General features: G+C 46.9%; 1 protein-coding gene and 1 long non-coding RNA gene across 3 annotated transcripts in view; one reads left to right on the top strand and one right to left on the bottom strand.

Annotated features, from left to right (window-relative positions):
• Positions 1 to 14,327, top strand: part of LOC106566301 (arginine-glutamic acid dipeptide repeats protein-like) — a 291,196-nt gene extending 276,869 nt beyond the window's left edge. The window contains 6 exon segments of the mRNA XM_045692861.1: positions 2 to 571; positions 7,601 to 7,817; positions 8,635 to 9,358; positions 9,633 to 9,803; positions 10,466 to 10,634; positions 12,113 to 14,327. Coding sequence (XP_045548817.1) covers positions 2 to 571; positions 7,601 to 7,817; positions 8,635 to 9,358; positions 9,633 to 9,803; positions 10,466 to 10,634; positions 12,113 to 12,146 — 1,885 coding nt within the window. The 3' untranslated portion in view covers positions 12,147 to 14,327.
• A 40-nt stretch (positions 14,328 to 14,367) lies between these two features.
• Positions 14,368 to 15,217, bottom strand: LOC123726184 (uncharacterized). 2 transcript variants are annotated; one of them, XR_006758483.1, is made up of 3 exons: positions 15,155 to 15,217; positions 15,027 to 15,122; positions 14,368 to 14,654 (listed from the first exon to the last, which is right to left on the bottom strand). It is a non-coding gene; the product is annotated as an uncharacterized lncRNA (long non-coding RNA). The 2 variants fall into 2 exon arrangements; XR_006758482.1 differs by having other exon boundaries at positions 15,027 to 15,090; positions 15,155 to 15,208.
• Between the last annotated feature and the right edge of the window lie 254 nt (positions 15,218 to 15,471).

The following is a 15,471-nucleotide window of genomic DNA, read 5'->3' as shown; positions in this document are numbered from 1 at the left end:
CCCCTTTCCCCCAGATGCCCTCCAACCTGCCCCCTCCGCCCGCCCTCAAGCCCCTCTCCTCCCTGTCCACTCACCACCCTCCCCCTGCCCACCCTCCTCCCCTCCAGCTCATGCCCCAGGGCCCAGGCCAGCAGCTCCAGCCTCCACCAGCCCAGCCCCCTGTCCTCACCCAGTCCCAGAGTCTCCCCCTTTCAGAGAGAGAGAGAGGCAACCAGCACCACCCTCCTCCCCCTCCTCTACCTCTCTCCGGACCATCGCAATCCTCCCACCCCAACACACCCCAACAGGCCCCGTTCCCTCCTCACCCCTTCAACCCTGTCCTGCCCCCCTCCTCCGCTGGCTGCCCTCCCTCGTCCTCGTCTCTACCACCAGGCCTCCAGCCTCCCTCCTCCTTCTCCATGCCCCTCACCGCCTCCGTCGCCTGCACAGGTCCCGCCATTCCGCCTGTACACATCAAGGAGGAACCTCTCGACGAATCAGAGGAGCCCGAGAGCCCTCCCCCCCCTCCGCGGAGCCCCTCCCCCGAGCCTACCATCGTCAACACGCCCAGCCATGCCAGCCAATCAGCACGGTATGCCCTGACACACAAACACACACTGTCAAAACACACACAGTCAGAACCCACACACACTGTCAAAACACACACAGTCAGAACACACACACAAACACTGTCAGAACACACATACACACACTGTCAGAACACACACACACTGTCAGAACACACACACACTGTCAGACACACACACACACTGTCAAAACACACACACACTGTCAGAACACACACACACTGTCAAAACACACACACACTGTCAGAACACACACACACACACTGTCAAAACACACACACTGTCAGAACACACACACACACACACTGTCAGAACACTATTTCAATGTGAGTACCTGGTGTGCTTCAGTGGCTCTCAGACCACCAATGAATAGTAATGTTAATACACAGGGAGAGAGAGAGTCTGTTAATACACAGGTAGAGAGAGAGTCTGTTAATACACAGGGAGAGAGAGAGTCTGTTAATACACGGGGGAGAGAGAGTCTGTTAATACACAGGTAGAGAGAGAGTCTGTTAATACACAGGGAGAGAGAGAGTCTGTTAATACACAGGGAGAGAGAGAGTCTGTTAATACACAGGTAGAGAGAGAGTCTGTTAATACACAGGGAGAGAGAGAGTCTGTTAATACACAGGTAGAGAGAGAGTCTGTTAATACACAGGGAGAGAGAGAGTCTGTTAATACACAGGTAGAGAGAGAGAGAGTCTGATAATACACAGGGAGAGAGAGAGTCTGTTAATACACAGGGAGAGAGAGAGTCTGTTAATACACAGGGAGAGAGAGAGTCTGTTAATACACAGGGAGAGAGAGAGTCTGTTAATACACAGGGAGAGAGAGAGAGTCTGTTAATACACAGGGAGAGAGAGAGAGTCTGTTAATACACAGGGAGAGAGAGAGAGTCTGTTAATACACAGGGAGAGAGAGAGTCTGTTAATACACAGGTAGAGAGAGAGAGTCTGTTAATACACAGTGAGAGAGAGAGAGTCTGTTAATACACAGGGAGAGAGAGAGTCTGTTAATACACAGGGAGAGAGAGAGTCTGTTAATACACAGGGAGAGAGAGAGTCTGTTAATACACAGGGAGAGAGAGAGAGTCTGTTAATACACAGGGAGAGAGAGAGTCTGTTAATACACAGGGAGAGAGAGAGTCTGTTAATACACAGGGAGAGAGAGAGTCTGTTAATACACAGGGAGAGAGAGAGTCTGTTAATACACAGGGAGAGAGAGAGTCTGTTAATACACAGGTAGAGAGAGTGTTAATACACAGGGAGAGAGAGAGAGTCTGTTAATACACAGGGAGAGAGAGAGTCTGTTAATACACAGGGAGAGAGAGAGTCTGTTAATACACAGGGAGAGAGAGAGTCTGTTAATACACAGGGAGAGAGAGAGTCTGTTAATACACAGGGAGAGAGAGAGTCTGTTAATACACAGGTAGAGAGAGTGTTAATACACAGGGAGAGAGAGAGTCTGTTAATACACAGGGAGAGAGAGAGTCTGTTAATACACAGGTAGAGAGAGTGTTAATACACAGGGAGAGAGAGAGAGTCTGTTAATACACAGGTAGAGAGAGTGTTAATACACAGGGAGAGAGAGAGTCTGTTAATACACAGGTAGAGAGAGTGTTAATACACAGGGAGAGAGAGAGTCTGTTAATACACAGGGAGAGAGAGAGTCTGTTAATACACAGGGAGAGAGAGAGAGTCTGTTAATACACAGGGAGAGAGAGAGTCTGTTAATACACAGGGAGAGAGAGAGTCTGTTAATACACAGGTAGAGAGAGTGTTAATACACAGGGAGAGAGAGAGTCTGTTAATACACAGGGGGAGAGAGTCTGTTAATACACAGGGGGAGAGAGTCTGTTAATACACAGAGAGAGAGAGAGTCTGTTAATACACAGAGAGAGAGAGAGTCTGTTAATACACAGGGAGAGAGAGAGTCTGTTAATACACAGAGAGAGAGAGAGTCTGTTAATACACAGGGAGAGAGAGAGTCTGTTAATACACAGGGAGAGAGAGTCTGTTAATACACAGGGAGAGAGAGAGTCTGTTAATACACAGGGAGAGAGAGTCTGTTAATACACAGGGAGAGAGAGAGTCTGTTAATACACAGAGAGAGAGAGAGTCTGTTAATACACAGGGGGAGAGAGTCTGTTAATACACAGGGAGAGAGAGAGTCTGTTAATACACAGGGAGAGAGAGAGTCTGTTAATACACAGGGAGAGAGAGAGTCTGTTAATACACAGGGAGAGAGAGAGTCTGTTAATACACAGGGAGAGAGGGAGTCTGTTAATACACAGGGAGAGAGGGAGTCTGTTAATACACAGGGAGAGAGAGAGTCTGTTAATACACAGGGAGAGAGAGTGTGTTAATACACAGGGAGAGAGAGAGTCTGTTAATACACAGGGAGAGAGAGAGTCTGTTAATACACAGGGAGAGAGAGAGTCTGTTAATACACAGGGAGAGAGAGTCTGTTAATACACAGGGAGAGAGAGTCTGTTAATACACAGGGAGAGAGAGAGTCTGTTAATACACAGGTAGAGAGAGTGTTAATACACAGGGAGAGAGAGAGTCTGTTAATACACAGGTAGAGAGAGTGTTAATACACAGGGAGAGAGAGAGTCTGTTAATACACAGGGAGAGAGAGAGTCTGTTAATACACAGGTAGAGAGTCTGTTAATACACAGGGAGAGAGAGAGTCTGTTAATACACAGGTAGAGAGAGAGTCTGTTAATACACAGGGAGAGAGAGAGTCTGTTAATACACAGGGAGAGAGAGAGTCTGTTAATACACAGGGAGAGAGAGAGTCTGTTAATACACAGGGAGAGAGAGAGTCTGTTAATACACAGGTAGAGAGAGTCTGTTAATACACAGGGAGAGAGAGAGTCTGTTAATACACAGGTAGAGAGAGTGTTAATACACAGGGAGAGAGAGAGTCTGTTAATACACAGGGAGAGAGAGAGTCTGTTAATACACAGGGAGAGAGAGAGAGTCTGTTAATACACAGGTAGAGAGAGAGTCTGTTAATACACAGGGAGAGAGAGAGTCTGTTAATACACAGGTAGAGAGAGTGTTAATACACAGGTAGAGAGAGAGTCTGTTAATACACAGGGAGAGAGAGAGTCTGTTAATACACAGGGAGAGAGAGAGTGTTAATACACAGGGAGAGAGAGAGTCTGTTAATACACAGGGAGAGAGAGAGTCTGTTAATACACAGGGAGAGAGAGAGTCTGTTAATACACAGGGAGAGAGAGAGTCTGTTAATACACAGGGAGAGAGAGAGTCTGTTAATACACAGGGAGAGAGAGAGTCTGTTAATACACAGGGAGAGAGAGAGAGAGAGTCTGTTAATACACAGGTAGAGAGAGTGTTAATACAGATGTTGTGATAATCTCCATAGAACAGTGATAATGAGTGGAAAGACTAGAGGTTGTTTCCTGTTCAATAAACAGCTAACATGTCAAAGGCGATTTGTTTCTCATCAAATATGAAACTATACTGAACAAAAATAAACGCAACATGCAACAAGTTCAAAGATTTTACTGAGTTACAGTTCATATAAGAAATCAGTCAATTGTAATAAATTCATTAGGCCCTATTCTATGGATTTCACATGACTGGGCAGGGGCACAGTCATAGGCGGGCCTGGGAGGGCATAGGCCCACCCACTGGGGAGCCAGGCCCAGCCAATCAGAATTAGTTTTTGTGCTGGCAAGTCAAGTTCTTCCACACCGATCTCGACAAACCATTTCTGTATGGACCTCTCTTTGTGCACGGGGGCATTATTATGCTGAAACAGGAAAGGGCCTTCCCCAAACTGTTGCCACAAAGTTGGAAGCACAGAATCGTCTTCAATGTCATTGTATGCTGTATCGTCAAGATTTCCCTTCACTGGAACTAAGGGGCCCGAACCATGAAAAACAGCCCCAGACCATTATTCCTCCTCCACCAAACTTTACAGTTGGCACTATGCATTTGGGCAGACAGCGTTCTCCTGGCATTCGCCAAACCCAGACTTAGATTCGTCCTTTGGGCTGCCAGATGGTGAAGCGTGATTCTTCACTTCAGAGACGGTGTTTCCGCTGCTCTAGAGTCCAATGGCGGCGAGCTTTACACCACTCCAGACAACGCTTGACATTGTGCATTATGCTTCTTAGGCTTGTGTGCGGCTGCTCGGCCATGGAAATCTATTTCATGAAGCTCCCGACGAACAGTTCTCGTGCTGACGTTGCTTTCAGAGACAGTTTGGAACTCAGTGGTGAGTGTTGCAACCGAGGACAGATGATTTTTACCCACTACACACTTCAACACTCGGCGTTCCCGTTCTGTGATCTTGTGTGGCCTACCACTTTGCGGCTGAGCCGTTGTTGCTCCTAGACTTTTCCAATTAACAATAACAGAACTTACAGTTGACCGAGGGCAGCTCTAGCAGGGCAGAAATTTGACAAACCGACTTGTTGTAAATGTGGCATCCTGTGACGGTGCCACATTGAAAGTGACTGAGCTCTTCAGTACGGGCCATTCTACTGCCGTTTTTTGTCTGTGGAGATTGCATGGCTGTGTGCTCGATTTTATACACCTGTCACCAACAGATGTGGCTGAAATAGACAAATCCACTAATTTGAAGGGCTGTCTACATATCTTTGTGTATATATAGTGTACTCCTCAGCACCCAACCCCCGTTCCCACAGGTGAAGAAGCTGGATTTGCAGGTCTGTAGTTGTGAGGCCTATTGGATGTACTGCCAAAATCTCCTAACAACCGTTGGAGGCGGCTTATGGTAGAGAAAATAACATTAAATTCTCTGGAAACAGCTCTGTTGGACATTCCTGCAGTCAGCATGCCAATTGTACGCTCCCTCAAAACTTGAGACTTCTGTGGCATTGTGTTGTGGGGTAAAACTGCACATTCTGGAGTGGCCTTTTATTGTCCCCAGCACAAAGTGCACCTGTGTAATGATCATGCTGTTTAATCAGCTTCTTGATATGCCACATCTGTCAGGTGGATGGATTATCTTGGCAAAGGAGAAATGCTCAGTAACAGAGAAACGTAATTAGAGAGAAATAAGCTTTTTGTGCGTTTTTGAACAAGCATGGGAACCAGTTTTTAAACCCTTTACAATGAAGATCTGTGAAGTTATTTGGATTTTTACAAATTATCTTTGAAACACAGGGTCCTGAAAAAAGGACATTTCTTTATTTGCTGAGTTTATTTTGTTCCAATAACATCCAATGTGATCTAAAGATGCATATGATTCTAAGAATGATTCTCTTCATGGCTTGCTATTAGATTTATTTATCATATTTTCTATGCTAATGTTGTTGTTTTTTTCAATCATGATTTACCAATTTGAAGAAAAGTTTTTCAAGAAGAATATTAATGATTCATGAATACAAGTCATATGAGAACTGTGATGTTAGCAAGCTGTGCAGGGGTGTCAAACTCATCTTGCCAAGGGCCACATTTGGTCTTCACTGAGGTCCGGAGGGTGGCCCACGTGCCGGATGTTTGACACCCCTGATTTTGTGTTTATTTCCATGAAGTATTGTTGGCTAAACTGTGTACATCCTTACTATACACTGCATTTGGAAAGTATTCATACCCCTTGACTTTATCCACGTGTTATGTTACAGCCTTATTCTAAAATTTATAAAATAATCTTTTCCGCTCATCAATCTACACACAATAATGACAAAGTAAAAACAGGGTATTTAGAATTTTGGGGGGAAATGTATTAAAAATAAAATAGACATTTTGCTACGGTTAACCATTTTCTACAACTTGATTGGAGTCCACCTGTGGTAAATTCAATTGATTGGACATGATTTGGAAAGGCACACACCCGTCTATATAAGGTCCCACAGTTGACAGTGCATGTCAGAGCAAAAAGCAAGCCATGAGGTCGAAGGAATTGTCCGTAGAGCTCCGAGACAGGATTGTGTCGAGGCACAGATCTGGGGAAGGGTAACAAAACATTTCTGCAGCATTGAGGGCCCCAAGAACACAGAGGCCTACATCATTCATCAATGGAAGAAGTTTGGAAACACCAAGACTCGTCCAAGAGCTGGTTGCCTGGCCAAACTGAGCAATCGGGGGAGAAGGGCCTTGGTCAGGGAGGTGACCAAGAACCGGATGGTCACTCTGACAGAGCTCCAGAGTTCATCTGTGGAGATGGGATAACCTTCCACAAGGACAACCATCTCTGCAGCACTCCACCAATCAGGCCTTTATGGTAGAGTGGCCAGACGGAAGCCACTCCTCAGTAAAAGGCACATGACAGCCCGCTTGGAGTTTGCCAAAAGGCACCTAAAGGACTCTCAAACCATGAGATGTTTTTTAGTTGCAGGAACTGGGAGACTAGTCAGGATCAAGGGAAAGATGAACAGATCAAAGTACAGAGAGGTCCTTGATGAAAACCTGCTTCACAGCGTTCAGGACCTCAGACTGGGGTGGGTTCACCTTCCAACAGGACAACGACCCTAAGCACATAGCCAAGACAACGTCCTTGAGTGGCCCAGCCAGAGCCCGGACTTGAACCCGATCGAACATCTCTGGAGAGACCTGAAAATAGCAGTGCAGCGACACTCCCCATCCAACCTGACAGAGCTTGAGAGGATCTGCAGAGAAGAATGGGAGAAACTCCCCAAATACAAGTGTGCCAAGCTTGTAGCATCATACCCGAGAAGACTCGAGGCTGTAATCACTGCCAAAGGTGCTTCAACAAGTGCTGAGTAAAGGGTCTGAATACTTATCGAATGTGACATTTCCGTTGTATTAATTTTAATACATTTGCAGAATTTCTTAAACTGTTTTCGCTTTGTCGTTATGGGGTATTGTGTGTAGAATAAGAAAACAATTACAGCAATGTTAGAGCTAAGGCTGTAATGAAACAAAATGGCTGTAACGTAACAAAATGTGGGAAAAGTCAGTCTGAATACTTTCCGAATGCATTGTGTATATCCATGAAGTATTGTCAGCCAAACTGTACATCCTTACTATATATTAATGTGTATTTCCATGTTTTCCATTGTTTGTCAATAGATTCTACAAGCACCTGGACCGTGGGTACAACACGTGTGCTAGAACAGACTTCTACTTTACTCCTCTGGCTGCTTCTAAACTGGCCAAGAAGAGAGAAGAAGCACTGGAGCGGGTCAAGAGAGAGGCCGAGCAGAAAGCCCGGGAGGAGAAGGAGAAGGAGAGGGAGAAGGAACGAGAGAGGGAACGGGAAAGAGAGAAGGAACAGGAGAGAGCTGCGGTGAGTGTTTGGTGTAGTTTGTCTCCATCTCAGCACCATCCCAACATCAACATATGTGAAAATGGAGAGTTTATGTTTTGTAGTAAAAAAAGATAGAAACGCCCCATTTTCACAACTGTTCACAACTGTTGTTGTTGCTGTGGTGCTGGAGTTGAAATTTCCCTTTAACTTTACGTTCTGTTCTAAAACATCCTTTATGAGTATTTGTGTCTAACTGCTCACTTACAACCTATTATAACCTCCTTATAACATTTATAACCTTTTATTACCATCTTATAACCTGTTACAACCACCTTAAACCTATTATAACCTTATAACGTTGAACCTTTTACAACCTATTATAACCACCTTATAACCTGTTACAACCTCCTTATAACGTTTAACCTTTTATTACCACATTATAAGCTCCTTATAACCTGTTACAACCACCTTAAACCTTTTATAACCTTTTATTACCACCTTATAACCTGTTACAACCTCCTTATAACGTTTAACCTTTTATTACCACATTATAAGCTCCTTATAACCTGTTACAACCGCCTTAAACCTATTATAACCTCCTTATAATGTTTAACTTTTTACAACCTATTATAAGCTCCTTATAACATGTTACACCATTCTTAAAGGTTATAATGTGATTATAAAAGGTAAACGTTATGAGGTTATAATAGGTTGTATGGAGTTATAACCTGTTACAACCTGATAATGTTTATAACCTGTTACAACCACCTTACATCCTATACCTTTCTTACAACTTGTTATAACCTCCCAGTGTGTGTAACCTCTGCACATATCTCTCTCTCTCTCTCTGTTCCAGAAAGCCTCCAGTTCGTGTCATGATGGCCGTATGGGTGACCCCCAAATGGGTGGCTCCGCCCACATGCGTCCTCCCTTTGACGGCCCCCCTACCTCCATCGCCGCTGTGCCCCCCTACATCGGGCCTGACACGCCTGCCCTTCGCACCCTCAGCGAGTACGCCCGCCCCCACGTCATGTCCCCGACCAATAGGAACCACCCCTTCTTCGTCTCCCTCAACCCCAACGACCCCCTGATGGCCTATCACATGCCTGGCCTCTACAACGCCGACCCGGGCATGCGGGAGCGCGAGCTGCGAGAGCGGGAGATGAGGGAGAGAGAGATGAGGGAGAGGGAGCTGAGAGAGAGGATGAAGCCTGGGTTCGAACACAAACCCCCAGAGCTAGAAGGCATGCACCCTTCGGCTAACCCCATGGAGCACTTCGCCCGACACGGGGCCATCTCCTTACCATCCATGGCGGGACCGCACCCCTTCGCCTCCTTCCACCCAGGTCTCAACCCCCTGGAGAGAGAGCGTTTGGCGTTGGCCGCGGGACCTCAGCTCAGACCAGACATGAGCTACCCGGAGCGGCTGGCGGCGGAGAGGCTGCACGCCGAGAGGATGGCGGCGGTGGCCAACGACCCAATCGCCAGGCTTCAGATGTTCAACATCACACCTCATCATCACCAGCACTCCCACATCCACTCACACCTGCACCTTCACCAGCAGGACTCCCTGCACCAAGGTCACACTATTCCCATAAAACAATATTCTAAATACTGCAATAGTCTTGAAAGTAACTTGTTAACTGTAGCTAGTCGATTACTATATTAGCAGCCTTGATGGTACAATTATTCTAATCCCATCTAACTGCTGTAGCATGCAGTGATCAATAACAATCTGTTCTTAACTGATTTACCTGTTTATGACGACGTTAGAGTAATTGATCATTCTGATGTATTGTGATGAGCTGTGTGTATAAGTGTACACTGACCAGGTGGTGTTCTGACTGTGTGCAGGCGGTGGTGAATGTCTTGTGTGCCCTCCAGGTTCGGGGGGGCACCCCCTCGTAGACCCCCTGGCAGGAGGCCCCCACCTTGCCCGCTTCCCCTACCCGCACGGCGCAATCCCCAATTCCCTCCTGGGACAGAATCCACACGAACATGAGATGCTGCGACACCCCGTCTTCGGTAAGAACCTCAACCAACAACATGTCGAGTCGAGCTGTACTGGGGCGAGCTGTACTGAGCCGAGCCGAGCTCTACTGAACCGAGCTGTACTGAGCCGAGCTGCACTGGGGCGAGCTGTACTGAGCCGAGTCGAGCTGTACTGAGCCGAGTCGAGCTGTACTGAGCCGAGTCGAGCCGTACTGAGCCGAGTCGAGCCGTACTGAGCCGAGTCGAGCCGTACTGAGCCGAGTCGAGCCGTACTGAGCCGAGTCGAGCCGTACTGAGCCGAGTCGAGCCGTACTGAGCCGAGTCGAGCCGTACTGAGCCGAGTCGAGCCGCACTGAGCCGAGCCGCACTGAGTCGAGCCGCACTGAGTCGAGCCGCACTGAGTCGAGCCGCACTGAGTCGAGCCGCACTGAGTCGAGCCGCACTGAGCCGAGCCGCACTGAGCCGAGCCGCACTGAGCCCGAGCCGTACCGAGCCGAGCCGTACCGAGCCGGCTTGGTCACACAAATCATAGTTGCTGGAACAGGACAATGTCAAAAGAAAATATCCGAGCCAGAGCAGTTTGGTTTTGGGTCAACGCGATAGTGTGACGAGGGATTTATCTACCACGGTGGGATCTCTATTCGTACGTAGTCAAGCCCGTGGCCTGGTCCTGATCCTGTTGCGTTCCTCTCCAGGTACTCCGTACCCCCGGGACCTTCCTCCCCAGATGTCCGCAGCCCACCAGCTCCAGGCCATGCATGCACAGTCTGCAGAGCTGCAGCGGCTAGCTATGGAACAGCAGTGGCTGCATGGACATCACCACATGCACGGTGGTCCACTTCCTGGACAAGAGGACTATTACAGGTCAGAGACACACGGAGAGACGCCTACTGAAATACACACCTACTGACACGCCTACTGAAATACACGCCTACTGAAATACACGCCTACTGAAATACACGCCTACTGAAATACACACCTACTGACACGCCTACTGAAATACACGCCTACTGACACGCCTACTGAAATACACGCCTACTGACACGCCTACTGAAATACACACCTACTGACACGCCTACTGAAATACACGCCTACTGACACGCCTACTGAAATACACGCCTACTGACACGCCTACTGAAATACACGCCTACTGAAATACACGCCTACTGAAATACACGCCTACTGAAATACACGCCTACTGAAATACACGCCTACTGAAATACACGCCTACTGACACGCCTACTGAAATACACGCCTACTGAAATACACACCTACTGACACGCCTACTGAAATACACGCCTACTGACACGCCTACTGAAATACACACCTACTGACACGCCTACTGAAATACACGCCTACTGAAATACACGCCTACTGAAATACACGCCTACTGAAATACACGCCTACTGAAATTCTACGGAAATACACGCCTACTGAACGACACGCCTACCGAACGACACGCCTACCGAAATACACGCCTACCGAAATACACGCCTACTGAACGACACGCCTACTGAACGACACGCCTACTGAAATACACGCCTACCGAAATACACGCCTACTGAACGACACGCCTACTGAAATACACACCTACCGAAATACACACGTACTGAACGACACAGACACATTTGAAAACACTTAACCATACACACACACATTCATTACAAACACACTGACAGAGGTGGCCTCGACCGACCTAGACAGCATCGGTCCTTAGATGGGATTAAAAAATAACAATAATTTCATTAAATTACAAAACAAATATTAAACATAACAAAATGGTTCATCTGTTTTTATAAATTCTTGTTGCTAATTTAAAAAGATTTTCATTTGTGTGATTTCTGTAAGATCATGCAGACGTTTCAAGTGATCTCGAGTTCCAGAAATGGACTCCTTTTACAGAAAAACCTGATGGCAAGTGATGTTTTACCTTAAGAACTAACTCCGCACTTTGCACTTTCAGAGAATGTGACCCCATAAGGTCTCTCTATATATATATATATATATATATATAGACTGAATGTAGTCACTGTTTTATATGGGTTGTGGAGCAAGTCTCTACTAACATTTTAAAGATTGCATTGGGCAAATTATAGACATGTTTCTTAGTAATTATACTGCAGTGATGAAATGTTTAAGTGCACTCTTGTAGCCGCTTTGTTCCAGGTTCTCCAGCTTTGTGATCGACTTGTAATACAATAGCGCCTGTGAGAATATCAGTGTGCATATAAACCTTGGCAGGGGCATTTTTTTTCGTTTTATTTCTAAACTTAAGACAAGTTAAAAAAAGAGTGGCGACGTTAACGTGTTTTTTTGTTGTTGTTGTGTGTTCTGTGTTTTAGCCGCCTGAAGAAGGAAAGCGACAAGCAACTGTAACTGACCAATGGGGATGCAGAGACACGCAGGAAGTTGCCTAGGACACAAGAAGTACACATGCAAGAACAGGAAGTAGTTACAGAACAGTCAGTCAATCAAAGGAACCCAGCCTCCGCTTCTCCAAAACACAATTCTCCTTACAAAAACAACAGAAGCTGAAGAAAGAGGATCGTTCTATCGTCTGTTTTCTTTCCCTGTCCGTTGGGGGGGGGTTATTTTTCCCCAAAAAACATTGAGAAAGACTTTGTTTGGTGTAACTATAGCCTTTAAGTAGTGACAACGACCTCGAGACTGCATGAAAACTACTGTAAAGCTTCCACAACGTGTTTTGTAGGTGGTAGAAATGCAAGACACTTTGTCACTGTGCTAGTCGACGGAAGAAGACGAAGACAAGGAAGCAACGTTCCAGACATTATAGCCACGGAAAGATTCAGAACAAAGTGCTATCTTATTTTAATACATTGTTGGAGGTTTTCATCATTTTTACGAAAAGCTGCAGCATGGTGTTTTTGAGTCTGTAAATAGTATATCTATATATATATACATACATATATATATATATACATATCATTATTATTATTGTTACTAGGCGTGGACTCGGAACCAAGTCATTTATAAACCTCCAATATGTTACTGTGTTCTGAAGCATTATTCCATGTTTTAACAGGAGGGGGGGGGGGGGCAGACGATGGTCCCAGTCCTGATAAACCTTAGAGAGAGCGGTATAGTCCCAGTCCTGATTAACCTTAGAGAGAGCGGTATAGTCCCAGTCCTGATAAACCTTAGAGAGAGCGGTATAGTCCCAGTCCTAATTAACCTTAGAGAGAGCGGTATAGTCCCAGTCCTAATTAACCTTAGAGAGAGCGGTATGGTCCCAGTCCTGATTAACCTTAGAGAGAGCGGTATAGTCCCAGTCCTGATTAACCTTAGAGAGAGCGGTATAGTCCCAGTCCTGATAAACCTTAGAGAGAGTGGTATAGTCCCAGTCCTGATTAACCTTAGAGAGAGCGGTATAGTCCCAGTCCTGATAAACCTTAGAGAGAGTGGTATAGTCCCAGTCCTAATTAACCTTAGAGAGAGCGGTATAGTCCCAGTCCTGATAAACCTTAGAGAGAGCGGTATAGTCCCAGTCCTGATTAACCTTAGAGAGAGCGGTATAGTCCCAGTCCTGATAAACCTTAGAGAGAGTGGTATAGTCCCAGTCCTGATTAACCTTAGAGAGAGCGGTATAGTCCCAGTCCTGATAAACCTTAGAGAGAGTGGTATAGTCCCAGTCCTGATAAACCTTAGAGAGAGCGGTATAGTCCCAGTCCTGATTAACCTTAGAGAGAGCGGTATAGTCCCAGTCCTGATAAACCTTAGAGAGAGCGGTATAGTCCCAGTCCTGATAAACCTTAGAGAGAGCGGTATAGTCCCAGTCCTGATAAACCTTAGAGAGAGCGGTATAGTCCCAGTCCTGATAAACCTTAGAGAGAGCGGTATAGTCCCAGTCCTGATTAACCTTAGAGAGAGCGGTATAGTCCCAGTCCTGATTAACCTTAGAGAGAGCGGTATAGTCCCAGTCCTGATAAACCTTAGAGAGAGCGGTATAGTGCCAGTCCTGATTAACCTTAGAGAGAGCGGTATAGTCCCAGTCCTGATAAACCTTAGAGAGAGCGGTATAGTCCCAGACACCTATCATCATACACCCCTTAACAAGCACCTTATTGGCTAACAGAATGCCTGAACTCATTGTGTTGTTGAGGTAATGATTTGACACACTTGAAGAGGAGTCACTGAGTCATCTATGGATCAGCATACTCTCCTGTCCTGCCCTGCCCTGCCCTCTCCTGTCCAGTCCTGCCCTCTCCTGTCCTGCCCTGTCCTCTCCTGTCCTGTCCAGCCCTGTCCTGCCCTGCCCTGGCCTGCCCTCTCCTGTCCTGTCCAGCGCTCTCCTGTCCTCTCCTTTCCTGCCCTGTCCTGCCCTGCCCTCTCCTGTCCTGTCCTGCCCTCTCCTCTCCTGCCCTCTCCTCTCCTCTCCTGTCCTGTCCTGCCCTGTAGTTTACAAGCCCCTGACGCAGACACCATCTAAAGCACTCAAAAGAAGACTGGATTGAATCCTTCAGAGCTTTTAATTGGTTTTGACACTCGAATTCAGTATTGACTCAATAAAATGAAGATTTTTTTTGTTGTTGAAGATTAGGCAGATATTTAACCGGGTTTTACGTTTTCTTTTAAAATGTTTTAAATTATCTTTGACAAAAAGTGTATCTTTGTGTATCTAAACTACGCGAGGCCCCAACATGCCTTTTTAAATGTGTTCTGACTGTGGGTGAGTGGAGTTGTACAAAAGTTGCTAGAGGTAACCGAAGGTAGTGGTTATGTATTTTCCTCCCTCTACCTGGTCAAGTAGTCATGGCGTCCTCCCTCTACCTGGTCAAGTAGTCCTGGCGTCCTCCCTCTACCTGGTCAAGTAGTCATGGCGTCCTCCCTCTACCTGGTCAAGTAGTCCTGGCGTCCTCCCTCTACCTGGTCAAGTATGGCGTCCTTTACCTGGTCAAGTATCATGGCGTCCTCCCTCTACCTGGTCAAGTAGTCCTGGCGTCCTCCCTCTACCTGGTCAAGTAGTCATGGCGTCCTCCCTCTACCTGGTCAAGTAGTCATGGCGTCCTCCCTCTACCTGGTCAAGTAGTCCTGGCGTCCTCCCTCTACCTGGTCAAGTAGTCCTGGCGTCCTCTCTACCTGGTCAAGTAGTCATGGCGTCCTCCTCTACCTGGTCAAGTAGTCATGGCGTCCTCCCTCTACCTGGTCAAGTAGTCCTGGCGTCCTCCCTCTACCTGGTCAAGTAGTCATGGCGTCCTCCCTCTACCTGGTCAAGTAGTCCTGGCGTCCTCCCTCTACCTGGTCAAGTAGTCCTGGCGTCCTCCCTCTACCTGGTCAAGTAGTCATGGCGTCCTCCCTCTACCTGGTCAAGTAGTCCTGGCGTCCTCCCTCTACCTGGTCAAGTAGTCATGGCGTCCTCCCTCTACCTGGTCAAGTGATCCTGACTGCTACAGTTGGAAACCTCCTACTAGATCGTCCTCCAGAGCAGTGTGCTGTGCTGCCATATTCACTGTGACACTAAGGGGCCTAGTTACATGGGAGATGGGTCCAGTGCTGGGACCAGACACTAAGGGGCCTAGTCCTAGTGGGAGATGGGTCCAGATACTAAGGGGCCTAGTTACATGGGAGATGGGTCCAGTGCTGGGACCAGACACTAAGGGGCCTAGTCCTAGTGGGAGATGGGTCCAGATACTAAGGGGCCTAGTTACATGGGAGGTGGGTCCAGTGCTGGGACCAGACACTA

This window comes from Salmo salar, chromosome ssa13 (genome assembly GCF_905237065.1).
Source record: "Salmo salar chromosome ssa13, Ssal_v3.1, whole genome shotgun sequence".
Taxonomy (NCBI): domain Eukaryota; kingdom Metazoa; phylum Chordata; class Actinopteri; order Salmoniformes; family Salmonidae; genus Salmo; species Salmo salar.
Note: the sequence above shows the minus strand (reverse complement) of the source record. Positions and strands in the feature narration are given on the sequence as shown.